The 27,575-nt window shown below is 37.9% G+C and overlaps 4 protein-coding genes across 4 annotated transcripts; 2 read left to right on the forward strand and 2 right to left on the reverse strand.

The window, feature by feature from the left end:
• The first annotated feature begins 1,244 nt into the window (after nt 1-1,244).
• LOC145889392 (uncharacterized) lies at nt 1,245-7,549 on the forward strand. The gene is made up of 18 exons (XM_082980343.1): nt 1,245-1,380; nt 1,505-1,590; nt 1,761-2,495; nt 2,560-2,649; nt 2,981-3,121; nt 3,862-3,930; nt 4,252-4,362; nt 4,494-4,565; nt 4,889-4,999; nt 5,131-5,202; nt 5,480-5,647; nt 5,844-5,920; nt 6,008-6,160; nt 6,215-6,343; nt 6,500-6,603; nt 6,661-6,855; nt 7,015-7,250; nt 7,459-7,549. The coding sequence occupies exons 2-18, from the start codon at nt 1,527-1,529 to the stop codon at nt 7,506-7,508; spliced, it is 2,577 nt and encodes an 858-aa protein (XP_082836469.1). The 5' UTR covers nt 1,245-1,380; nt 1,505-1,526; the 3' UTR covers nt 7,509-7,549.
• Nucleotides 7,550-8,330: 781 nt separating this feature from the next.
• On the reverse strand, nt 8,331-12,778 carry LOC145890503 (ATP synthase subunit beta, mitochondrial-like). Its single transcript, XM_082981597.1, has 11 exons — nt 12,578-12,778; nt 12,230-12,409; nt 11,508-11,682; nt 11,131-11,252; nt 10,483-10,667; nt 10,176-10,312; nt 9,852-9,996; nt 9,416-9,628; nt 9,111-9,230; nt 8,773-8,854; nt 8,331-8,605 (listed from the first exon to the last, which is right to left on the reverse strand). The coding sequence occupies exons 1-11, from the start codon at nt 12,660-12,662 to the stop codon at nt 8,505-8,507; spliced, it is 1,545 nt and encodes a 514-aa protein (XP_082837723.1). The 5' UTR covers nt 12,663-12,778; the 3' UTR covers nt 8,331-8,504.
• A 1,065-nt stretch (nt 12,779-13,843) lies between these two features.
• Nucleotides 13,844-27,513, forward strand: LOC145889519 (DET1- and DDB1-associated protein 1-like). The gene is made up of 5 exons (XM_082980486.1): nt 13,844-14,007; nt 14,095-14,181; nt 15,396-15,447; nt 26,074-26,135; nt 26,670-27,513. Exons 1-5 carry the CDS (start codon nt 14,005-14,007, stop codon nt 26,826-26,828), a joined length of 363 nt encoding a protein of 120 aa, XP_082836612.1. The 5' UTR covers nt 13,844-14,004; the 3' UTR covers nt 26,829-27,513.
• Nucleotides 15,671-24,921, reverse strand: LOC145889144 (uncharacterized). Its single transcript, XM_082980025.1, has 20 exons — nt 24,578-24,921; nt 23,899-24,035; nt 23,368-23,449; nt 23,030-23,120; nt 22,138-22,328; nt 21,700-21,795; nt 21,074-21,163; nt 20,541-20,642; nt 19,841-19,930; nt 19,309-19,453; nt 18,654-18,817; nt 18,074-18,261; nt 17,902-17,972; nt 17,540-17,682; nt 17,359-17,400; nt 17,125-17,276; nt 16,831-16,945; nt 16,488-16,613; nt 16,153-16,322; nt 15,671-16,048 (listed from the first exon to the last, which is right to left on the reverse strand). The coding sequence occupies exons 1-20, from the start codon at nt 24,875-24,877 to the stop codon at nt 15,907-15,909; spliced, it is 2,637 nt and encodes an 878-aa protein (XP_082836151.1). The 5' UTR covers nt 24,878-24,921; the 3' UTR covers nt 15,671-15,906.
• Nucleotides 27,514-27,575: the final 62 nt, after the last annotated feature.

Raw genomic sequence — 27,575 nt, forward strand, 5'->3', positions numbered from 1 at the left:
TTAGAAAGGTGAGACCTTCCTCTACAATTCTTATGCAGATCATTACCAGGTACAACTTACAGATAAAAAGTTATTAGGCAAGGTATGCAATGATACCAAACATTTTTTGGCTAATTTTTCCATGCATCTGGATTTGCATGTAAATATATAGTCATTGTGACGTCATACAGCGAAAAAAACACACCATCGAAAAGGTCAGACCTTCCTCCACAATTCTTACGAAGATCATTTCTAGTTACAACGTACAGATAATAAGTTATTAGACAAAATATGCAGTGACATCACTAAAAATTTTCTGCTTATTTTTCCAAAAATTTGGTTTCAAACAACGACAATTTACGAAAAAAGTTCAAATACAAAGGTACAACTTTGTTATGTTTATGTGAAACTACAGCCCTTGCGCCTTCCGTTGGTAAAAACCTCAAGTCGTTACGCGCACTACAGGCCGCATCTCTCAATTAAATCCTAAAAATTGAGTTTTAGAAGTCATTTGTTATTGTGCACCTGGTTACAGTTTCTCTTGTTTGCCAAAAACAATCGCCGGGTCTGATGACTCATGAAGGGGGACTACTATTGCTGAACAGAAAAAAATTGATTGCAGCTGCATTAAGACAGCACATTGGGGGGTTTTGCAAAGGCTAACTGCTAAATTGTCAGTCCTAGGGGGTGTACAAACAGCCCCGGTGGGGCCCCAAGACAATTACAAGACATCTAATTCTTCATGAATTGTGTAGAGGAGGGTTGGTGGCTTCACTTAATCGCAAATGGAGGTAACTTTCTGTGATTCATTTTTTCACAAAACAAACCTACACTTTTTTCTGCTTTTTTGACCAAAATAATGGCCAACAGAGGGTCAAAATGCCCCCGGGGGAGCAGTTTAAGTAGTTATTTCGATTATAAATTTGGCCACAATTCCTTGCCAAGGGTCCGCACTAACAGAAAATCACAAATTGAACATACTTTCTGTGATTCATTTTTTCACAAAATCAACCTCAATATTTGGGTAGTTTTTCAGCTACATGTACAACAGCACCCTCTACCAATTTACTGCCTGACTAATAACCCTGAAAAACAAACTAAAACTGCCCCAAACACGCTGAAAATCGCCCTGGCAACAGCCTGTTCATCTGCGCTCATTCAACCAAAACACTGGCGCCCATGCATGACCCATTGCATTGTTACACATAATTTTACTCTGTTACGCAGGACAGAGTTCGAGAAGGGCAATTCCCAACCGGAAAAGTCTTTTCCATAGAAATACAGAGATGCGGCCTTCAGCGTGAGATATGCGCGAAAGAAAAAAGGCGCTCTGCTGTCTGGCCAAAGCCAATGTATTGGCTTGGTGGGGCTTAAAGGGAAACAGTTGAGCAAATTTGCGAGGTGAGTGGTAGAGCCTTCATGTCACAGCAACAGTTGCGTGTATTGGAGGCAACAACAATGTACTCAGGAGCCCTGAAAAAAGTGTGTCAGAAATTGGCCGACTTACCACTATTTATTATTAAAGTTTTAGAAGTGAAATTGTTAAAATGAGTAAACCATCAGAAAGCACATCAGCTTCACAAGAAAGCGAAGTTTCTCGACAACCCGAAGGTATATTTGTCACCAATTCTGGTTAACACAGTAATTAAACATCCTATGACTAACATATCAGGAAAAATCTTCATAATTTTTTTTCATACTTACGTTGTTTTCATCAGTATAGTTCTGAAACAATCATGATATTTTTTCAAACTGTAATATCACAGTTTCTACATTTAAAGATGAATCAACTGAGCTGATAGAGAAGTTTGTGAAGTCCATTAAAACTAAAAACTATTCTGCCGCGAACGAAGCAAAGTCGCAAATATTGGAGTCATTTCTACGCCAGGGGTTGAATGGAGATGTCGTAAAAACAAGTGCTGAGAAATACAGAGAGAAAGGAAACCATTTTGCCGCGATTTTATTCTACACCCTAGCATCGGACTTGTACCAAACTGACAGTAGCGGAGAACTAGTGGTTAGAGGTCTGAGGGATTGTGTGGGCGGCATAAAAGAAAATATTACTACTTTGCTGAATCCAACTTGGAAGTTTTGGAATTTGTTTCGAAACCGAGATATAGTTTGTGATTACGTCATTCCATTCATGCAAGAGATCAGACTAAAAATACAGCATGTGAAAAATGTTCAGCCAGAATTCGCATGTTTATGTGAAGTTGAATGTTTAAATTACATCGAATGGAGTCAACGCTTACTGAAAGATTACTCTTCAGAAGAAGCAACAAATAAACTTGGACTTGAAATGATGAGAAATCAATTTGGTGAAAATGCTGTAAAGTACACAATTTTTGCAGTGTTTTTAAACAACCTTGGCACTGTGTATGGAATTCAGCGCAGATTTAATGAGAGTGGATATTATTTAAAACGAGCAATTCACGCTTTTAATCAGGCCAAAGACCTAAACACAGAAAGAGAGAAGTGGATTCAAAAATGTACCCAGGACCTGGAAAGAGTTCAAAGTCAGTAGAAATGTAATTTTATTGAGAACGCTAATTTTTTTCTGATCGAAGTTGTTTTTTTAAGAAAAACTTTCTCCGTCTGCTTTAAGCTTTGGATCATTCAGACGTTCTAGCTTCGGGTCATCTGTCGATGCAATGACAAAAGTCCAATGGGGTAAACTATCTTTTTTTAAACCTACTATTGGGCAAATTTATCTAGATGGGATCCAATAATTCCATCCAAGTGCAAATGACTCATGAATGTTTATGGGGGTCTTAATATTATTCATTGCTTGGAAGGATTGTACTGCTGCAAAGGCTTTGGTCCCCCCAATCCATAAAACTTATCGATGCCGCCCCCCAAAAAATTATCTACTAGAATGGCTGGGAAGCATTTTAGTAAATAACTAGAAGTAATACCATGCTTTCGAATAGCAAGGCAGGGCCGCCCCACTGCGCAGGCCCTTTATATTTGGCGATCACAGTTCTAATATTCTGATCATAAGGTTCAAAGGCTTCGCTGCCAAGGCATTGTAGCCAAACTGACCACTCTTTACCAAAAGCATCCCCACCTGGGAAAGAATCACCCCCACGCTCACCCCCTTGGTATGGATTACCAATAGCATCGTTCCACAGTTTCGCAGCAGGTAATCTAAAGTTACATAAATTTGCCTTATACCTCATTGTCTAAATTCAACAATTTATATATCTGCATACGAAAATGGTCGCGTGTGTGTGTGTGTGTGTGTGTGTGTGTGTGTGTGTGTCCAACACCCGCAGAAATGTCTCACTCAGCCACAAAAGCGTGGAGTGACCGCATAGGAGATTTTTCGCCCATTATGCTTACGTGTTTATCACTTGACGATAGCGCGTCTATGTTTGGCGCAATCAGGCGAGTGAATAATCTTCTTCCAGCACTGGTTTTCGAAATGGCAGTGCTTGGTCGATGATAAGAGCCTGCATGCGTACCTTTTTCAATAATCGCACCGTTTTATTAACTGATTTAAAGGGTTGATATTTGGGGTAGTTGATCACTCGGCTGTTAAGTGGTTCATGATTTTAAACCATAGAAAAAAGTGCATGGCCACAAAACTTGTTTATGCCCTAAAAGAAGAAAATAATCTAATAGAATAGTTGGAAAGCAAGTGGCAACGAATTAGATCTTTTTTTGAAAAATCAGCCCCATTCTTACACAAACCGCCCGCAGCTAAGAAAGTATTATTCCGAAGTTTTCAGGAAATCTAGCTTTCAGTACCTTTAAGTTACCTCATTATGTAAATCCAACAATTTGTACATATCCATACGAAATGTGCGTGCGTGCGTGCGTGCGTGTGTGTGTGTTTTAACAAGGTAGAATGCAGCATAACTACTTATATTTCCTTGACAGCACAAGATACCGAGGTTGATTCAAGAGATGAGGATTCCGGTATTTCATCGTATTTACAATCGACTACGGGTAATTGAACTTTTTTTCTTTTGCGCAAACAGACGCGTGAATAATATTTTTCCAGCAGTGGTTTGCGACATGGCAGTGTTTGGTCGATGATTAGAACCTGCATGCGTACCTTTCTCAATAACCGCTCTGTTTCAAAAACTGATTCTAATGGTTGACATTTGGCATAGTTGATCACTCGGAGGTTGAGTAGTATAGGATTTTAAACCACAGAAAAAACTACATGACCACGAAACATGTTCACAACCTCATACAAGTAAATAATCTAATAGAATAGTTGGAAAGCAATTGACAACAAAGATATTTTTTATTTTGAAAAATCAGTCCCATTCTTACGCAAAGCACCCTCAGCTAGGAAAGTATCATACCCACGTATTCATCAAGCACAATTGGGACCTAGATTACAAGCATTACACTTCTCCATGGCGGAAACAGGTAATCCAGCTTTCAGTACCTTTACCTTACCTCATTATGTAAATCCAACAATTTGTACATATCCATACGAAATGTGCGTGCGTGTTTTAACAAGGTCGAATGTAGCATAACTACTTATATTTCCTTGACAGCACAAAGTACCGACGATGATTCAAGTAGCAATGAGGATTCCGGTATTTCATCGTATTTACAATCGACTACGGGTAATTGAACTTTTTATCTTTTGTGCAAACAGACGCGTGAATAATTTTCTTTCCAGCAGTGGTTTGCGACATGGCAGTGTTTGGTCGATGATTACAACCTGCATGCGTACGTTTCTTAATAACCGCTCTGTTTTAAAAACTGATTCTAATGGTTGACATTTGGCATAGTTGATCACTCGGAGGTTGAGTAGTATAGGATTTTAAACCACAGAAAAAACTACATGACCACGAAACTTGTTCATGATCCAAATATAAGAAAATAATCTAATAGAATAGTTGGAAAGCAATTGGCAACAAAGATAATTTTTATTTTGAAAAATCAGACCCATTCTTACGCAAAGCACCCTCAGCTAGGAAAGTATCATACCCACGTATTCATCAAGCACAATTGGGACCTAGATTACAAGCATTACACTTCTACATGGCGGAAACAGGTAATCCAGCTTTCAGTACCTTTACCTTTCCTCATTATGTAAATCCAACAATTTATACATATCCATACGACATGTATGTGTATGTTTTAACAAGGTCGAATGCAGCATAACTACTTATATTTCCTTGACAGCACAAAGTACCAACGATGATTCAAGTTATTATGAGGAATCCGGTATTTCATTGTATTCACAACCGGCTATGGGTAAATTAACTGAAACATATTTCTCAAGCACGATTCGTGAAAGGGTGAAGTATTTTAAAAAGGTTGTAGATTGTTTACCTCGACTTTTTGTTTTTCCACCGACAAAATCAAGATCGTTAAAAAATGTAGCAGTCACACAAAAGGTAAATATCCGGTCGGCAATTAATTAGTTTCGCCCGATACAAAACCACAAACACCCGTAGAAATGTCTTACTCAGCCATGAATGCGACCTGGACTGACCACATAAGTGATTTTCACCAGGTTTTTGTCATCCAGGGATGAGGATTCCACATTTGACACCAGAAGCATCCCCACGTTTATCCGCATCACACTGGCGAAGTGGATTACAAACATCACACTCACGCTTGGTGGACCATACCTCATTGCCGCGCTTTCGCTCCTACAATTTTTCCTCAATAGAACAAGATACCCGGAATCAGTCAAGTAACGAGGATTTCAATATTTTAATATTACCAAAATCTCTGAATCCATTATCATTTTCTACTATAACTGAATCAGTGCACAAGAGTTGTTTCAAGTAGTTCAAATTAGTCGGTGTGACGCACCACTGTAAAAGAGGGTTTCCACTACCGTAAAGCTTTGGTACAATCTTGAAACTAAACGTTGAATCATTTTTTAGATATTCCCTCGACCCCAATGTTTCATTCAGAATTCGGTCTGTCTGGATATGTCGGCAACATAACAACAGACGTATCGGTAAGCGTTAATGTTTTTTTTTTGAGATGACGAGAACACAATGCACGGTAATTGCTTATTTTAAACAACGTTTTAATTGGATTGTAGAAGTACGTTCACAACCAGAAAACATCAAAGGTGATCGGAATAAAAGGAGGGGTGATTGAAATTGGAGGATGTATGATTTCTATCCCAGGTGGGGTCTTGGCTAAAGATGAGGAAATCAACGTGGAAATACTTTACGGAATAAAAGACCCAGCAGTAAGAGAATATAACGGTTTGTTACTGTTGGTAAAAGACACACTGCACTTGCAGAAAGAAGAATGGAGCAGCATGCAGCTCACTCCCTTGATATTGCTACAACCGCATGGATTGAAATTTAAAGGGGAAGTTGAAATCAGTTTGCCGACATGCTATAGAACAGACCACGATATGTTAGTACAAGTAAGTATCACAAACAATACAATATTTTGTATATGACTAGTCATTGAGTATTTACAATACCTTTACCTATGGTGTTGTGTGGGTGCGGATAATACAGCTCTAGTGTGTGTGTGTGTGTGTGTGTGTGTATTACAGGCTTTTTGTTTGTTAATCCAGGTATTGAGAGCTAGAGATGATAGTGACGACTTTTCCGTGATGGAAACAATATCCATGAAACCACGAACCTACACTTTAACGTTTCGTATCACCAAATTTTCGTGGTAAAATGTTGGAACATTCCAATACACTGCAAAGTTTACCCAATTAATTTTTGACAGGTATTCCGTTTTTCCACTATCACTACAACATTTCTTGGGACTGTCAAAGGAAATGTCACTTATCGTGGCTGTTCCCTCTGGACCATGTGTAACTCCAATTCAAATTGTTGCGTCTTTGCTCATATGTGACAACATCGCTGCAACAAAAGATATAAATCCTCTTCAAAAACTTATCGAAACAACATTTGGGGTTACGTAAGTTTCAACATGTTGGCTATGATACGTTTATATACGAGAGCTGAGATCGCCGAATATAAAGGACCTGCGTTGTGGGGCCTTGCTATGCGAAAAAAAAATGGTAATATCGGCGTCTTTTGGATACGTCATTGGAGTTAAAAAAAGCGTTTTATGCAGACGCGGGGATGAAGATCTCATAGCAAGTCTAACCAGCGACGAAGTTGAGTTTGATGAAGAGGAAAAAACAATTCCAGGAATTTGGAAGAAAACGAGATTTGAAATTCAGTTCATGTTGAAAAATCGTCGTGAAAGCAGCATTGGTGATAACAAAATTAAAGTTGTTATCAAATCAGCCCAATTGCAGGCGACGTTGCTAGAACCGACAGATGTCTTCATAAGAAAAGAATTGATAGGTAGGGGGCTAATATATTAATATATAGACTTAAACAATTCCGTTTCCTCTAAACTGTCAAAAATAAATAATGACTCTGACGAAGTGCACTCGTTGAAAAGAGTGATTGGAAATATTTGATTTTCGTCTAATTGCTTTGTCCAAGTGTTATCAAGATTAGATTAATTTTTTAGAGTGCAGTGTTTCAATCCTAGTGGTTGTTTTTTTAGTTACTCCAACCAACTACGACATCAGAACAGAAACAGTCCATTTTTCGTAGATTCGCGGTGGGTTCTGCTTAATTGTTATGAATAAGCTCACTTTGCAATGCTGTGTGCGAATTATAAACTTTGTAATTGCCTTCAAACTTTAAAGCGATGAAATTCAACGACGTTGAAAGTTTGTTATTTTGGTTTGTTTCATTGTGCAGAGACGATGTTTCTAATTGTTTTCCATTAAATGGAGATTTAAACAATTTTGAATATCATTGAGATGTAGATACAGTTGTTTCGATGTTTTGAGACAACCGGGCCCACAGCATTAGTGGATTTTTGCCAGTTGTTTGGCCTAGGGCGTCGTACAGTGTTTTGTATCTGATGTTTGGTACACAACGGATCGACGTTCACCGAAAAGCACAACGACGTGGATAATTTCTGCGTCTGCTAGTTTGAAGTCTGGTTTAACGCCAAGGTCAACAGCACTTATGAGACCTAATATGTTAAAACAATGTAAATATTGGCGTGCTGTCGTTTTTAGAGCCAGTTGATTTTCAAAAATCAACACGTTTGCCTGAGTAAAATGTATTTCTATTAAAATATATCTTCTTGAATTCCAGTCACGGAGAATAATTTTGCGCACCTATATATCAGTTACAAAAAAGGCCCATCCATTATCAGGCGGTATCGTGAATTTAAGCATTTTTCATCAGTTTCAGTGTGGCTCAATATAGCCGAAGCATCACGGTTAGCAAAAAGCGGTGTACCCGACAAAAAGAGCAAATGCAGCCCGCCCCGCACTGTGATATGATAGGGAACAAACTTACTTAAACCCTGCCACATAACTGTTCTGAAATGGACTACAGAATTAAGAAACTAGACAGTCATTGCTTTCACGCAACAGATTTTACTGAATTTTCGCGTAGCGGGTAACAAGGAAACCAATCAAAAGTGGCACATAACAAGTGAACTGGGGTGGCATCACGAATTTATGGGCAAATAAATGATGAACTCCTTTTAAACATTGCGAAATAGAAACGCCTGAACTTGAATAAATCATCTTAATCTTCCATTTCACTTGCGATTTGGTCGGCTTTTGTCATGACTTCTCCTATGTTTCCAACCATGTAAAAAGCTCCCTCTGGTATGTGATCAAGTTCACCTTAAACATGAAAATTAACGTTATAATATGCATCGACACTTACAACAATGTACAATACAACAGTGCCCAAGGTGAAAACATTAAGCAACTACAAAATTTTAATTGAAGTGAAAACATACAATGGATTCAGGGTCTTTTTCAATGTAACTATACAACAGGTCACTCACCATCCAAAATTTGGTTAAATCCTTTAATAGTATCTTGAAGTGTGACCAGTTTGCCTGGAGTGCCAGTGAAGGTTTCTGCAACCTGCAACAGTAAAATAATGCAAACACCCGGAAAATTTAAAACAATTTCTCAAATAGTGCTAAAAACACATGCTGATATATAAAATAACTCACTGTATATAAAACTTAAAGGCACAATAAAATTATTAACATTCTGCAAGGTAAGCCAGCAACATCCTACAGTTAGTTAATTTACCAACATGTTGCAATAACACATTGGTATGTAACGTCCCGCTGCAATAACTATTAAAATTACAAGTCAAACACAACCACATTACCTGGAATGGTTGGGAGAGGAATCGTTGAATTTTCCTCGCTCTCTGCACGGTAAGCTTCTCCTCCTGAGAAAGTTCTCCCATACCAAGGATAGCAATGATATCTTGCAAGGATTTTTGATCCTAAAAAATGAACGAAATGTTTTACGCGAACCGATTTAGAAGGTTTTTATTTGGACATTATCTTACCAGCTGCATGAATACAATATAGGTGGGGGCATAGCTGATTGTTTTGATAAGCATATACCAAGATTAAACAGTTCATAATCTCCTACAGTTTAGCAAGATTAATCACAACGTCTTCTCACCTGCAGGATCTTCTTCACTCTTCTAGCGCAGTCGTAATGCTCCAATCCAACGATGTTAGGGTCCATGATACGCGATGAGGACTCCAGTGGATCCACAGCTGGGTAGAAACCCAACTCAGAAACTTGGCGGGACAACACAGTAGTGGCATCCAAATGGGAGAAGGTGGTGGCTGGACTGGGATCAGTCAAATCGTCAGCTGGCACATAGATAGCCTGAAAAACAAAAACAAAAAAATTTTTACTTTGCCATTCACTTATATCTTATTTTTGTCCACACAAATTGCCAGTAAACTACATCTGGTTTAACCAAAGAGCCCAAAACACAGTCTATATAACTAAAGTGACATTTTGTGAAGTTTAACCAGGATTTTTTGTTACGAGTTAATCTTTCCAACCATACTTTACGGAGGTCAGAACACAAAGAAGTTTTGTTTACCTGCACAGAAGTAATGGATCCTTTCCTGGTGGTGGTGATTCTTTCCTGCATTGTACCCATGTCAGTGGCTAGAGTAGGTTGGTAACCCACAGCTGATGGGATACGACCCAGCAGAGCAGATACCTCAGAACCAGCTTGTGTAAACCTTCGTGACACAAACACTATCAGTTTACACAGCATTCATTATTTTCTATGATTGACAAAAACACTGATAAATACAACTAACATGATAATATACAGTATGTACATAAAAATTTCTGGCTTAGTTTGAAATTCATGGAGAAAAGCAAAGCAATTAGCAAGGAAATCCCCACAAATATTCACCTGAAAATGTTGTCAATGAAAAGCAGCACATCCTGACCCTCCTCATCACGGAAGTACTCGGCGACAGTTAATCCAGTGAGGGCAACACGGGCACGAGCACCTGGTGGTTCGTTCATTTGTCCATACACCAACGCTACCTGCAGGTTAAACTAAGTTAAGCCTTTTTTTTATGAAAACTACACTTTATGTCCAAATGTGCAAGATTTACAATGCTGAACACGGAAAGTCTTGCGTGGTCTATATTGAAGCTGATTTTTGCATTGCAATAGGTAATAAAGGCTAGATAAAACCTAAACATGTATGGTACCTTGGAGGATTTGTCCTGGAGTGAAATTACACCAGAGTCGATCATCTCATGGTACAAATCATTCCCCTCTCTTGTTCTTTCTCCGACACCAGCGAACACAGAGTAACCACCATGAGCTTTGGCAACGTTATTGATCAGTTCCATGATGAACACAGTCTTTCCCACTCCAGCACCACCAAAGAGACCTGCCAAAAGATTTCATGCATTAGAATCAAACTTCCAAGCAGAAAAACATTCAAATTTGGAAGCTACTAAATTTAATCTTTACAATGCTAAGAGAAAATGTCGCTAACATGGGTGCTCTCTTTTTTTTTAGAACAGAAGAAACACCAGCTTTCCAGCATGTGCTTACAGAAGGTTGCTGTAGTGACAAGTAATATGTCTTATTTTGCCAAAGTGACTTTCAGTGGTTTGTAGTCTCGTTTTATTTGAATACTGGCAGTATTCAGGTGTGACTTCAGACATTTAACTACAAATAGGTGCTAGCATTAGTTGCCCAGATTGAATGTGGCGTATGATACATTTGGGACAGTGAGAAGTTGATGACTACATATGGTCATGATCATGAATGATTACAGAAACCAGATATATACATTTCAACAACAACAAAGTGAATTAACAATAATAAACAATAAAAAAACTATTTACCGATCTTTCCTCCCTTGGCATATGGTGCAAGTAAATCTACAACCTTAATACCAGTTTCCAAGATCTCCTGAGCACCACCAGTGTCAATTAAATCTGGAGGTGAGGCATGGATTGCAGCAAACCTGTGGAAATAAAAGTTTTGAGTAAATATGATGAAAAGCAGTGGTGTTTTACAGACGGATAGTTTCAACTTTTACCGTTTAAACCTACATACATTACGAATTCAGACTGATGAAAAATAACCATTTGGCATGTTCAGTTTTAATCTACGACATTACGATAAGATATATATATATACAAAATTGTTTGTTTCAACATGAAAACATGGATAAACATGAAAGTATTTATGTAAAAAGGTTAAGAATTTAGAATCATACTTATCAGTATCCACTGGGCCTCTCTCATCAATAGGTTCACCAATGACATTGATGATTCTTCCAAGTGTTCCAGGGCCAACCGGAACCCTGATTGGTGAGCCTACATCAACAACTGTTTGTCCTCTCACCAATCTCTCAGTGGAATCCATAGCAATTGTGCGGACGGTGTTTTGACCTAAAATTTTTTTACAGATTTAATTTTTTCTGGAGGCACTCATTAACAATTGGTTTGGAGACCTTAGTTTGGCAGAAAACCTGAATTAATAAAAAGCCCCATGCTAACTGCAGTTTAATACAGACAGACCTTGGTTACCCAAAGCCCCGGGTGATCCGTGAACCCTGCCAGCCAACACAAAATTTCTAGTTATTTCCCGGCACTCCAAAAAAAGCACCCAGGCAATCCAAAAATGACCATTGGAATACAGTCACAGGTTTTGAAGAACAATATGCAAAATGTGTAAAAGCATAAACATATTCCTTGCTTCTCCCTAACATATTTCCTGCACTCAGTAATAGGATTTGAATTGAGCAATCCTACTTTCTGCACATTGACATGAAGAATATATATAAAATATGTATAAGCCTTATTCTGATTTTTTTTAACCCACCAAACGAACATTATGTTTATAACAACACCAGTTATTCTCTATGGTGAAATCTGACTAAACTGTTTACACAGGGCCACTAAGATTATAAACCATTTATATTTTCATAGTTAATACCAAGATGCTGCGCAACTTCCAACACCAATCTGTTGTCACGTCCTTCAACTTCCAAGGCATTTAGGATCGGTGGACGTCCATCATTGAAATGAACATCAACAACCGGTCCAATGACGGCCACAACTTCACCTTTTAGAGCTCCTGCTTCAGATGCAGCGGCTGCTTTTGCTGCATAGTTTCCTACAAGAGATACATTTAGTTGCACATTTATTTTAAATTTTACCCATATATGGCACATAGACTACTGACTTGGAATAAAATTACGATACACTATTTCACACAATATAAAAAGCATTTTTAACGACTTTTCAAACTATTTCATAAAGCAGTAACTAAATTAAAACTTACGGTTTGATGAAACGGGTGCAACACGTGCAGCCAGGGGTTTGACCGACTGCAGCGCCCGCAGGCAATTTCTTGCAGAATTCAGCATTATAGTTTAATACAGGCCGTTGTCGTTTAACAACAACGACGTTAACAAAACCAACCTTAACACAAATGCACGCTAAACCAAATGAAAACTCGCGAAAACGCCGGTGTCGAGTTGGATTTATAAACCAACCACAATCCGTCACGGTGACGACCTTGCCCCTGATTTCAGCTTCGTACACCCGTACCGGCGCATTGATTCTGATTGTATTCACGGTATTGCACATTTTTACTAGTTTCCTCTTCTTTTCACGCCTATTGTGAATTCAAAAATTACATTTTAAACTGCCTAATAATGTCTTTTTTAAAAAAGTTTAAACAATGCTTTATGTCCGAAGCCCAGATTTGCGTTTGTATTAACGTCTGTTTGGGGAGAAAAAAATATCCCTAAATTACGATTTTTTGCAAATTATTGTTAAAAATTGCATTGCTCTTATTTTCGAATGGTTGAATTATGACTTTCGTAGTTGGAAAGGAATACCATTTCTTTGTCGTCTCGTCGTGGGCATAGACATATTCCTTTCGAACATAGGTGGGATTGAAATATTTTAGCATCGTTCTCTCTTAAGCAACCGGGAGATACAGCGCTCAAAGTGAAACAGGCATGCCCATTATAAATATTGACGTTGCATAGAACCTTGCAGTTAAGCAAATGCTAACATTGTCGACTGTTAATCACATAACGCAAACCCGTATTTTTTCGAAAGAGCAGTGGTAAAAGTAGAAAATTGTGTTCAACGATTTGGAATATGATGGGTCACAGTTTTTTACGTAAGTTCAAAATTTACTAAATTCAAGATCTCTCAACCATTTAAGCATAGAATACTGTTTAGTATTCTATGATTTAAGATACAATCGCCGTTGGTTTCATTCCGCTGGAACATGCACCACTGGAAAGAGGTCGCAACAATCGTTTCGGGATATGAAAAGCAAATGAACCCCAAGTGTTGCAACAACTTTTGAGGTTTCTTATGACGGCCGCTGGTAAACAAAATATGAAACGTTTTATTGCAATAAAAACTAAAAAATTACAATTTCTATGTAAAAAATTAAAATTATTCAATCGTGACGAAGGTGTTTTCCCCTCCGTGGAGGAACTTTGATGTCGCGTAATTATATTTTGTGTTTTCTAAAAAAAGAACTAAAGACTGAGTAACCTTAGTACTAATTGGATATTATAGGTTGTTCAGAAGCTACCTTTACTGTTTCATCAATTTTGACTGATCACATCATGCGTTAAAAAAATATTATGGACAATATTTTTTTAAGATTAGAGCATTTAGCTGCTGTTGCTGTGTTCATCTGAATTAGTTTGCAGCTGTTCTGCATTGATTTTGATCGCCACAATGGTGTGTATAATGCTTTTTTATTATACTGTACATCAATATTGCAAAAAAAGTGTAATTTCGTCTCGAACTTTGTTGTTTTGTATGCAGGGAACCAACAAACTTCTCAAATCCTTGCCGTCTTACAATGCAAGTAATTTCACCAAGTTCCAGCCAGATTCTGCCGACAGAAAAAATGTAGGAACATTTTTTAGTCTATGAGTTTGTTATTTTTAAACAGGGTTTCACAATCAATACAGCTTTTGTCAATATAATCATAGGCGCCGACGTTGAAATTTTTTTGGGTATGCCAAATTATATGACATCATAAAAAGCCACATATCTTTCTTGGCGCTAGATAGGGTGGGGCTATGTTAAGGCTTACAGTTTACAAATTTCACGCAGCGCAATTCTACCGCCAAGCTCTTTTGCAAATGAATGCATGTTTATGTGCGGTAAGACCGCATTGAATATGAGATTTCCGATAGTTATGCTGACAGTTTCACCGTTCAAGGTGACCCTGGTTTTCGCAGACGCAACAATATTTGTCAGTTTAAATAACGTTCGGTCTAATACGCTTTAAAACCGCTGTCACAAATTATTGTTGTGTTTACTGCTTATGTTCCACTCAATTCTTACTGGGAACCCAATGGACATTATTACGTACAATGCGGTAAACATCACGCTATAAGCAGTGACACCAATATTTGGTGAAGCAAGTAATAAACATCTCGTTGTTACCTGCTGTCCAGAAACTCGTTGCTTTGGGAAAGTGACAACCGCCTAAACTAAACGCATGACGAATGTTGGTCAGATTCTTGGGTATGCGGCATACCCAAGTTTTTCGGCCGGGTATGCGAGGCATACCCGGCATACCCGTGTTCGGCGCATATGAATATAATAGTAAGTTTTAATGCATTAAAAAATTGCTAGTTATGCATTACAAAATGTAATTTTAAGCCTTTTTTTGGTGTTGTCAAATGTGCAATTTGCTTAAACTTTATTTTATGTAAGTTGTATCAAAGATTGCAACATGAGCTTTTGATAAATATACTGTGTGTACCAATATATCATAATGTACTGGAAGAAATAAAGTATTTGTATAAACAATACAAAGAATGGAATAAAATGACATCATCACCGATAAAACCGTAAAGGTTATCGAGTCAGACACCCATGTGACCAGGCAGTAATATTTTGTACTGGTCGATCTGTTCAGTGTTTGTCTGCCCTCACCAAATTGTATATATATATATGTTTTACTGAGTTATAAAGGAACCTATTAACATGATATTGATCAACATTTCATCAAAAACGATTTTGGTCAAATTAATTTAACACTACGTGCAGCACAAGCTTCCTTTTTAGTCTCTCTGACAAGCTCCTAATGTGGTGTTATGTTTTTGTTACAGTTCAAGAAACTCTCTGTCTACATTTCAACCGAAGCCAGTGAACCTCAACAAGGTTAGTGGTTTAAATTCACAAAATCTCCAAAATTGCTGGTTTACAGACATTTGTGAAGAACGTGTGTTTTGGTTACATCAGCTGTTTTTCTACTTTTGCTATTCGGGTGGTAGACTGTTGTTGTGTAAATTAAGATAGAAATCTAACTTATCAATTATGCTTTATCACAGAGATTTGTTTTTTTGGCCTGTTCGAAGTTGTAAGCAAGCCAAAATGAAAACCCCCTGTTTCTGCCATATATTTACCTGAATATTCTTGTTGTCATGGTAATCAAGTTTTTAGCTTTGTCACTGAATAACAAATAAATGGAAAGAGAATAATTTTATTTGCAAAATTGAACCAGTTGATACAATGATTATAAAATACTGTTCCACATGAAAAGTGTTTCTCCTTTGCAAATGTGCATCTTGAAGCAAAAATTTGTGTGTCCAATGGTGGCACTTGGGTTAAAATGAACCTCTAGTTGTCCTGGTCCATACTGTCAGCTGATTCGTACAAAATATTGTCCACCATCATTTTTGAACTTTCCCCTGACGACTTTGTTTTGGCGAAGTTTTTACAGGGAGCATATTTTCGTTCAATTGTGTTGCTTCTTGATGACCTTAAACCAAAAAGAGTGCGACTCAAAACTGTGCCATTACAAAACTAGTTGTTCCACCAACTGCAGAGTTTTTTGGTGGGTGCATTTGACATAAATTTCCTTACCTTCCTGGTTCATCTGTTTCTTGTGCACTATCGTCAATTATTGTGTTGGAATCTTCCCCATCATCTGTGTATTCGTCGGCATCTATGTCATCCTCCGATTGCATGGTGGTTGATTCGTCACTTCCAATACCCATCAACTTCGGTTCGCTCGTATGTTTTTTGAAATGAACCTGAATTATTTGCTAAGTCAGTGTTCAGTTGTGTCCCAGTTGTTTCAAATGTAACAACCAGGCAGCAAGCAAGTGCAGGTCAAAGTAACAAACACAATGCTCATGTTACACCAACATGTCGCAGATCATAAAACAAAAAAATTCAGAAAATCTTATTTGTAATACCTTAACACTTGGGGTTTCAAGGTTTTTGTTGCTGACTTGTATATCCTGCTTACCACGCGTTGTTCCGTATTCCTCAATCGAGAAATATATGTGACTCTCTCTGCTTGGTGCACGTCGAAGAGTTCCCTGTAACACAGAGTTAAGTCTTGTCAATTTATTGGTCATTTTGTTGCCATCCACTCATTTTTGTTCGTTGTTGGTGAACCTTTGAGCTAAAAAAAGCTTTTTCCACCTTACCATTAAGTGGTAATTAGTCCATTCAGTTTGTTGTCTTATGTTTCATAAGTTGGTGAATTTTATAGACAGGTTCTATGTTTTTTGGATGCTTGAAAGTGTTTTGTACCTGTTGACTCAAAGTTTCTGAAACCTGTGGTGTTTCTGGTCGTTCCACTTGTCTCGATCGGATGCTGTGATTGGTTGAGGGAAAGTCAAAGTCATATGCATGGTTTTGCATGACACTGAAACATGGATTATGTTTTCAAAAAATAAATGTTCAGCTCAATGCACAATTGAACCCCTGTCATATCAATAAGTGTTCTAAAATCGTGATGAATAAAAAGCATATGTTGCTTGTAGAGGTTATCACGCTCCTATATTCTGTGTTCATTTATGTTGTTGTTTTTGAAGTTGTTCAAACCTTGAGTTGTTTGCTTCTTTAAATGACCCTTGCACAATGACTGACTTTCCTGTCAGTTGTTGTCGACAACATAATATTATTCCAAGCAACACTAGGATTACAAGAACCCCAGATACCGCTGCAAGACCAGTAATAATCCACTTGGCTGTCTCCTGCACCATAATAAATAGGACCAATAACTTGTTTGACTTGTTTACTGTTAGATGTTAACTTATTGGTAATATGTTTGCTTACTTGCGTAATTACAGTTCCTGGGCCATTACTTGGGTTTGGTACCTGTAGACAACAAATTATGAGTGGTTTAAATGTTGCAAATTGGTCAAAAATTTCATCATTGCTACATAAAAAAAAGTTAAGATTAATTAAGTTCTTTTTGCTTATAAATAGTCTCAACAAGCATTTTGTTTTGTCGTACATCAAGTGGTTTTTTTGACGGAACAGGAGTCGGAATTGTTGAATCAGTGGTTTGTTCCATGGCCGTGACTGGATTTGGTTTCGACGATTCTTCCATTTTCATCTGTGTGGTGCTGGTGGCTATAGTTGTAAAAACTGTTGTATCTGTGGAATGATATATATTGTAGATTGTCTTGTTGTAAAGCTTGGTTGCTTTCTTCAAACCAACTTATAATTACTATACACTGCTTGTTATAATTGAGCAATAATATTATTTCTCTACATAAATTTGTCCATAAGTTACTCCAAATGTAGATAATAATTATTTTTTATAGTTGTAAAGTTGCTACAAGCAAAACATGAATAAAAATGTCCTGCTTTCACCTTTTGAAGATGTCGTTGACACATGTGTTGTTGTAGTAAAAGGTTTAATCACATATGTAGCATTGAACCCACTGCAAATAACAGTAACATTTAACATACATGAATCAAAAGATGATTTTTTTAAATCACTTGACACCAAAATTTGTGATTATGGGACTGTATTTGACCCAACCTGTGGTGATTGTAATTGTCTGACACAAATATGATTTTCATTGAGCCACTATGCGCCACTAGTGGTTGAATCTTGGCGCGGTTGCAGTATTTTCCCAGCAAGTAGCGGTCGCTCAACCCATCGTATATCGATACATGGTCGTATCTGCAGTCGTTGTCTTCCTCTAACTCGAAGTTGTGAAAAGTGAGCTGAAAGATGAGAACGTATTTACTTACGGGTAAAGTTTTACAACAAATAGATATATACTTGTTTTTGAAACACACGTAACATTGCCCTAAGCTGATGTGTATGCTTGACTGGAATTTCCCTTGGAATTTGTGTGTAATGTGATGTGATACACGCAAAAGTGATTATTTGTTTGACAACTTACTGGAATAAACACGCATTTATTTGTTGAAACGTCTTGAACATCTCTTAATGAGTTGCCACAATTCAGCATCACATGCCACACTTAAATTCCCTCGCCACAAATATTAACTAATCAATGTGATTAGGGTCAAACGTCGCCAGTTATCAATCATTGTTTTCAGTTTTCGCTGTAACAATAATACTGTCCAAAAAAGTTGCTGGGCCCACTTGCCTGAATATAAGATGTCCCTTGCGCAACTATATTCCATTCACACAACAAACCCTTGGCATAAAACAGCGGGTAGTTCATAGATTGTATTACTCCTGTGGTAGCTGTCAAATCCCTCTTCTTTCCACACCCAGAAGGGACAACAGCTTTGTATGTAGCATTGAAACCTTAATTGAAATACGAACCTGTGTAAGTAGTGTTGTAGTCAGGTTTATCGTGCTTATTTCTAAGATTAGTGCTTGTTATGCAAATGTGTTTATTTGTAAGAAACGTGCTTATTTTCGACTTGCGCTTAGTTTTCTCATCTAAACCGACGTGTATTGAACTTATCATAAGTCACTTATGTATTTTGTTTTCTAATGCAAACGTGGTTATTTTTTCATAAAATACGGATTATTAGTGATATTGCGTTTCGACAGATTAGCTGGCCTAGAACAACAAACTATGGAGAAATTATCACTGTTCGCCTCCAAAAAAGGTTATTATCTAATTCACACCATGATGTCCTTCGAAGTTGGGTAAAGTTTACAAAGTAAATACGATTTTTCATCAAAATTCAACTTCCTTGTTTTGGCCCTGACCAATTATTATAATAGATCGGCGAGAAGTTTTATTGAAACTTTGCATATAAACTGTTGGAAACTCTACTGAGTGTTACCTCTGTCAGTGAAGCGGTTGTCGCTCTGAAAGGTGACGTGAAGTCGGTTAGAGCTTGACACGAAGTTAGACGGGAGGTTGTGGCCACAATATTGCGTGGCTCCTTTAGCGATTACATCACCTGACCCCGACCCAACGTTGTTGATCTGGAACCAAATTTCAAGGTTAAATAACTTGTTCTACGAAATATTTCCACTCAATTCCAAACACTTGACATTGAAGTGTTGTTGACATCCTTTGTATTGTTTACTGCATTTTCGTGATCGTTTTTAACTGCAGAGCTTCTCAAACTGTCGCGACAAAATATCACTTTAGCGCGCGAAACAAATTGAATTTTAAAATAGGTCGTTTGTTGTTTTAATTTTATCAATTTATGTGACGAAGCAAGGTCGTCAAGGCTACCCACATTGGGGTCGTTTTTTTAAAAAAAATTGGTCCTGTTTTACTGAAGAAGTAACTTTTTGCATATTTTGGGTTTGTTTTTGTTGAAAATTACTTCCGCGTGATGACACTAGTGAGTCTGAGGTTATAACCTTGAGGGCGTCGGGTGCACAGCGAGGTTTTCTTCGTCCAAACGTCGAACCTTCGGTGACGTGAAAATCCACGAACGTTACTTCAATCAGCTGTAAAATAATTCAAGATGATTCTTTCTTTAATTTTTCAGTTGTTTTAGTGCTGGTGGTAAACTGGTTCGTCCCACACTGTTGTATCTTTAATTGTTGCTCATGGCCAATAAATTTAAATTCCACTGCAGTACGAAACATATCCTGAGGGACACTGTTTAATACCAACCACTTATGGGCCAAAATTGAAGAACCAACGGGCCGAAATTTGGCCCGCGAGCAGCTGTTTGTCCAAGTTTCCCAGTGGATGTAAATTATGATGAGTGGCGCGATCAAAACTTGGGATTATCCTTAGTTCGGCGTTTCTATTTATGATCTACTGGGTCTCCGGAATGTGGTTGGAACACCATGTTACTAAAACTGTGTGATTAAATGTGAGCCAAAAGCACATTTGATGAGAGTTCTATGACGTCATATTTTTGTGACACTTTCCTGACGAGTTCGTTTAGTGTGTAAATAGCTTTTACGTCGCCAATGAACACATATTCAATGTCATATACATCAGTGGTTTTTCTTTCATATCTTTTAAATGTATGTTCTTTGCTACCATGTTTTTGCCTTTCTTTAGAAGGATTACTAGGAATTTATCGAATGCTTTCAGTGGTTTTACCTTCCCATCATCCACTGTAATATCCCACGAACAGTTTGCATTGCTGTTGTAATTCCTCGGGTAGTTAATTGAATGGAAACTTCCTTGCTGGTCGTTTAAGTTCTAAACATAGCCAGAAAATTTACGTCATCTGTCTGACGTTGGTCGTTGCATTGCCTCGCACGCACGCCATATGCCATATAAGAAAAACCTTCTTTTGTCGGAATTTCGAAATCTCATAGGCCTAAATTGTCATGCGTGTTTTGTGCACATGTAATCGTTGCTAGGAAACGAAAGGTTGATTTCTAACTAAATTATGGGGAACAATGAAATTTCAGCTCATTCATCGTCCAGTTGCCGTTTTATTAACAGCTAAATAACATTGTCTCAAGGGGCCTTTACAAAGGCAGGGACCGGTTGTAAATTCCTCGATACGACAAGTAATGTTATTGTTTTAATTACAACCGATTCTCGTCAACCAAATATCTTTCTATTGGGTCGTTTGCAAAGCAGTAAAACATCCTCTTAAAGTTAAAGTTACTATAAAGTTGTACCCTCGGTCCTCCGCATCCTGAACCATTATAGAATCGGTAAAAAGCCTTGAAGCCAACATCTGACTCGAAATGATCGGACATAAAACGAACCTGAAATCAACATTGAAATATTTCGTTTTAATTCAATTAATCTGTTATTCTGACGCACGTGTACTATATCACCCAGGTTTTACCTGATATTCGGCTAAGCTTAATCAGGGTATAATGATGCATCACACAACCAGGTTTAAGGAATCGAATTGTAATAAAGTGTACGTTTAATTGTGCCAGAAGAACAAATTAAAATATAATAATACTGTTTCGTCTGCAGCTTACACAATTCAAATTATTGGCTCCACTTTGCTTAAATTACAATATGCCTGGCAGCAACATAATATTTTTCGTTTTGTGCGTTCGGATTAGTTTCACCTCTACTTAGCGACACATTGACTCTTTGTAACCCGAAATATTCGACGTGCGACTCCAATGTAGGTTCATGACCCCAGTATTAAAAGTTCTGCTCCATAAAGGGGTCGAACTATTTATATGCGGACACGACAAAGTTTCCCTCAAACCCTCTTTTAACATTAAATTATGGAAAACTTGCGACATATCTCTGCGTTTCCATATACACAAGTCACAAATACCTTCAATAAATTTGATGTTGAAACGAATTTGGGTGGAGTTGTTTTCCCACAGAATTTCCCCATCGTCGTCTCACTCGCTCCAACCACGTCGTAAACCTGATAGATTTAATCACTCAGCAATTGTCACTAATCTTTAAGTTAAAAAAACGCCTCCAAATTTTAGTAAGATATTATTGTTTGTTTTATAGCTGAGAGCTAGAATTATAGGTAATTCGAACTGGGGCAACAAATTTTTAGTATCAGATCTGTTACTTAACTACCAGGTCGCCAGGAAAAGCCGCCCCGAAAATTTATAAGGGATATAATTAGTTTTGTGGTTTATTGTAAAGGAATTATTAGATTTGTTTCTCGATTCTTTTTATCAAGTTTCTCTTCGTAGTTTGCCGCAAAAAATGGTTTTGCTGGTTTTGTCTGCAATTAAGTTGTTAAAGTTGGCACCTCCACATATTCAAGCGGGCAGTTCTTGTTGAAGCCTTCAAGTGCAAAGGTCCTGAACTCGAGAATTATCGTTTGGCCTTCCGGTGCTGTGATTTCCCACAAACAATTAGCGTTGTTGTCGTAATTCTGTGGGTGGTTCATGCTCGAAAGAAATCCGCTTGGTCTTGTTACAACTCTTGGGCTGTCGCAACCTGTTGGAAATATTGGAATCTTTAGTTTGTGTTTAGTGGTCTCTGGGACGTATATCTACGTTGGTGCAAGATGTAAGGGCAAAGATGACACAAAATTTACTTTTGACAATTAGTGGTAAAAGTATCCCGACCCGGTAAAAAAATCTGCTCTCAGTAAGAATTCAACGACTGTTGTGTCCCAAATAGTTATAAGATACTTAAATTTAATAAATTTATTTACGTGTCAAAAAATCACACCTGGTGCGCGAAAACACAATGGTTTACAAATCACGGATTTACTCATAATTTTGAGAATAAAAAGACTGGCCCATATTGTTATTAACATTGTCATGTTTGAAAAACGTTTCGGCAAGAAGTTTTCAAACTGATGATGGCATACGTTTTTACCAACAATATGGGTCAGTGTTTTTGTTCCCAATGGTTTAATTTTTTCTGTAAATTCCATCGTTCTAGTATAGAAACTTGCTTTATTTACTTTTAAACTTTCTGACAATTAACAGACATCGTCTCGCAGATGTGTTTAACATTATTTGTGTAAGCTGCAGACAGATTGCCACTGTTTCAATCTAAAAGGTCTCATCAGTGCAGCTGGTGTGACTTTCAGACGACTTTGCTAACCAAACGGCCAAGCAAGTCTAACATCTTTGCGATTTTGTAATAAAAGTTAAATGTCCCGTTTTTCGATATAACCAACAACTAACCTGATTGTTCGACTTGGCAACCAAGCAACTCGAATCGTAGAGCGATTATTGGGAAGTTTCGAGGCCAATTCGTGGGAATTATCCGAACGGTCTGCAAAACAATGTTGGGATCGTGGATTAATTCAAAAAAATACACAAATTAATGCTTGTCTTTCGGTTACTTCAAATATCGTTCACTGTTACAACGTCGGCAAACTAATCGAACGTTCACGCGACGTCGACAAATTTTATTTGTTTGAAAAACGCAAGCAAAAAGGGAAATACCCCAACTTAAACAGACGTACTCTTCATCTTATTTAGTTCATAGGAGTTTCTGAACTTCAATGGTTTAAACTTACCTCTGCTTGTACCGGTTTTGTGAAAGTGTTGGTTACAATACTGGAGCCGTCAAAGTTGGCGAGGAATACCCTTGCTTCACTCCTGTAAGAATTTTTCAAGGCATTTAACCCATCAGAAGTATCGACAGTTGCAATTAGAAACGTTCTATTGGTAGGTCCTATAGGCTACGTCACTGGTTCTTAAACTTTCACGTTTGCGACGCACTTGGAAAGATTCCGGGCATTTGCAATTCACCAATTATAAATCTATCCGGACGATTTCCTTGGTATAAAATTTTCAGTCGCAGAATATTGACGTTTCTTGTTATTTGCCTCCATTTTTCGCTCAAAACATTCAAATTTTCTTTCCTTTAATTGTGACGCGTCACCCTTGGAAACTAAAAACCATGCACCAAGGCAACCCTATACGCACAGTTAGAGAACCACTGTTGTAGGCTGCGTTACACAAGCCTCATTAAAGACAAGGAGAGGTACAATTATATTTCAACTTGGTGGGAACGAATCAATGATGAAAGTGATTTAGGTTTGTACCCGAATCCATATTTGATACTTTTCCAGTGGAGATCAACGAGGTTGACTTTGTATTGGACCTGATATGCTGATATCCAATGTATGGAAAAGCCTTGCGTCTGAACCCCACTCACCATACGCTGACCGACAAAATCTACCTGCCAAAATCAAACTCATGGTTTAAGTTTCCACTGCTTGGAAGACGTTTGATCTGCAATTGTAAGCAATGGTTTCACTAATACAGTGTTTACCAAACTTCTTTGTCTGGTTTTAAAGTTGTACTCAAGGTTATTATTTAAAATTAAAAAAAATATATTCAGGGTTAAAAAAAAATTCAAAAAATTCTTTAGGGTTATGAAGGTTGACAAGGAACCCCTAAATCTTCCAATACTTCAGGTTAGCGATTTACACCGAATTGTCGAATTTCTTGCTCTTTTGAACTTATTCCCATGCGTTTGTTACCCAAACACTTTGTTAAAAACCCGACAGTAACTCATGGTACTCTTTTTATTTTGCTGTGGAATCCTAGGGTTCCGTGAAGCCAACTATGGAAATCACTGCACGTGACGAGGAATTGTATCAAAATCAGCAAGGAACTCATTTTTTTACACGAAAAATACGCGCGACCGATATTCGCACAGGAGCAAACTATGTTTTTTTGGATTGAAAGTTTGATGACATGAAATACACGCGAACCAACCTGTATCCACCTCTCCTTAATGGAGGCCCTCGTCATCCACGCACTATTCCCATTCAACCTCGCTTCTTCCTTTCCGTATTTAATCCCCCCCAAACTGGATGAGACGAATATGTGATCGTCAGTAATGTTCCCACTTTCCATGCCTAGTGGCAACATACACCCCTTGTGTTGCAAGTTGACAGGAAATTGTTCGATCTCTATGTCCTCCGTGATTGTCTGTGCGAGGGCTTGACTGGCTGACGTCATTGTGACGTATATTGCGCATAACAACGTAACAAACAGCAACATTGCAAGTGTCATATAGGCCTTTGACCTGTTTTTTTTTTAATACTCGCTGTCAAATATTCTCTGTTAAAGGAAATTTTTCGGTGAATGAGTAAATGTGTTTCAGGTAAAGTTGCAGCATTCTGCTTTGACATTATTTTTCTTTCTGCATAAATTGCAGGTCAATTGTTAGCAGCTATGACGTTAACATTTCATTGTTCTGTTCTCATATGCGTTCTGTCTCGTGTATTCTACAGCACACTACAGTTATCAAATAAGTTGATTCTGTCACTTTGTTGCAGTGAACCTCTCTATACTTTGACACAACTTTGATCGCAAGGAAAACACATTCTCTTGTATCACCATCACGTTACGAGAGTGCTGGGACCTGAGTGGCCACCACCACTCCGATGCCCGACTACAATCTGCACGATGTCGATTTCCGATCGTTTCGGGAAGTGAACCGGTTGCCGTGGCAACCGAGCAATCGGAAGGAATGTGGGGAGACTGCCCGGCTGTTGGTTTTAGCCAAAATCAGACTTGGTTTTGTCCGCTTTGTGTTGTTGGTGTGGAAGAGTTCTCTGCTGCTTCGGTTCGCCAAATGTCTGAAATTTTTTTGCATTGGTCCACAAAAAACAATAAGTTTCTAATTCTCCTTATTAAAACATATCAGCCATGCGCTGTTTCGGTGTTTGGAATTGGACAAAAGCGTGTCTACATATTGGGCTATTGCAATTAACGCTTTCCATGTCCTTTACATACAAAAAACACCAACATGTTTACAGGTGTCCTCCTCCTGTCTGTGAACCATCTTCAGGGAAACGTGTATTTTAAGGGTTTAATCAGTCGTTATTTTTTATGAATACCTTGAAGTTCCTTTAAATCCCAACTTCAATGTCTCACTTAAGTCTGTTTGAATAATGTACCAAGCTTGCTTTTTTGTTGTTAGAGTGCCGACAAATTGTAAATCTGTCAAGTTTAAACGTAAGTGTGATAGAAACCAAGCTGGATCTATTATCAATTATTATCAAGATCTATAACACTGTTATTAAGGTACCCTGGCCGGATGACAGTCATGCACGGTATCGCAAGCAGTAATTCCATGCTCAGTGGATGATTTGTTCTGAATAAGCTTTTTTCGCATAAAAGAGCAACTGTCAACTTTATGTTAAAACTCAAAAGTTCGGTCAGTATTTTCAATATCATAAGTTCAACAATAATTTGTGTTGCAGTAATCAAGAAGGACAGGGGAAACGTCCTGCTCCGTTACCTCTACCAACAACTTGACAAAAAGGTGATACGTTATGAATTATGACAATCATTATAGAGGGCATCGCATTACTCCGTTTAATTACAAGTAGGAATACTTGGCAACACGTGGCAGCTTTTATTCCGAATAAATCAGTTGGTGACATATTAAACATTGCTGAAATTTACAGTTTTCAATCGTTTTACATATAGATTGTAAAACCATTCAGTTCATCACATTTCATTACATTGCTGGTGCTGCCAGCATATTTATTACTATAAGTCGACTCATCTGGCTAAAATAGTTGCAAGTGGTCAACGTTGCGGTTGCTATGCAGCAGCCTTCATTAGGATGTAACGAAATGTGCGCAAACGCATTGGGGTGAATTGTCGAGGCGCATAAACAGAGAAAGAAACGTTTAAACTATTTCCCCCAAAAGAGCCGTCTAACAGTAATGGAGTGTCTTCTTCCAGCAACTTAAAGTTCATTCTGGATACGTGACGTCATTCCAGCGTCAACTTTCATTCAAACGCACTTTCTTCTATTGTTCGCTAACAATTACTTCCGATTACGTCACAGAACAAATCGGGCGACTCAACCAAGCGTAAAGTCCAGGAAGGTGCCTCGTCAAGCCACTCAAGCGAGGCGGAACCGCGGCCCAAAGTGGCAAAAGCCACGAATTCTGACGCAATCACTACGTCACGAAGCAGTGACGTGGATGATTCTGACTTCGATTGATTTTAAAGTGTGAAAACTCTTCAGGGGGAATCACCGTTATTTTTTTATGCCTCACACTGTTGTTTTTACCTGGAAAGTTTTCGGTCCAAAACCAACGAAAAACTGACTTTGAAACTCGCATTAGCAGTTCAGATTAATGGGTTTTAAGTCATTTATCTGTCCACTTAATATAATGCCGGGGACGTTTCAAGTTCTTGAGTCAAGGAGACAACGTTTAGGGACATTTTGTTGTTTCATGTCAAAAAAGTTCGCTTTGATTTTAGAATTAGAAAATTGTAGAAACTTCTTGAAACATTTGTAAGAAATTTGTTCCTTGCAATTTCCTTTGTGCAAAAAATGTATTTTTTTCTTGTACTTTAACCTTATGCCTGTTTTAAGAAATACCTTACCTGAGCCAGTGGGATGGCTTGGGCCCTTTTATATTATGAATTTCTTACAATATTACTTCAAATGTTCGCGTGATTGCATGATTAATCGTAAAAATGGTTGGCTTGTTTCTTTGTCACACTTTTTGACGCTATGTTCCATCTTAAAACGCTGGACTTGTCCACCAACCACATAAGATAAAAAAAAATTAAGGTTTAGACTGGGTCAGGTGGATAGTGTGTTTTGTGGTGACCTGGAAGCGTTTAAGTTTGTTGTACGTAAGTTATCCTTCAAACTTGCCGAAGAAACTTGTTTTGTTCCATTCATAAAAAAATGTCAAAATGTCGTTGTGTTTTTATGTATTTTGGTGTTTGTGTCACC

Source organism: Ascidia mentula, chromosome 2, assembly GCF_947561715.1.
Source record: "Ascidia mentula chromosome 2, kaAscMent1.1, whole genome shotgun sequence".
Taxonomy (NCBI): Eukaryota; Metazoa; Chordata; class Ascidiacea; order Phlebobranchia; family Ascidiidae; genus Ascidia; species Ascidia mentula.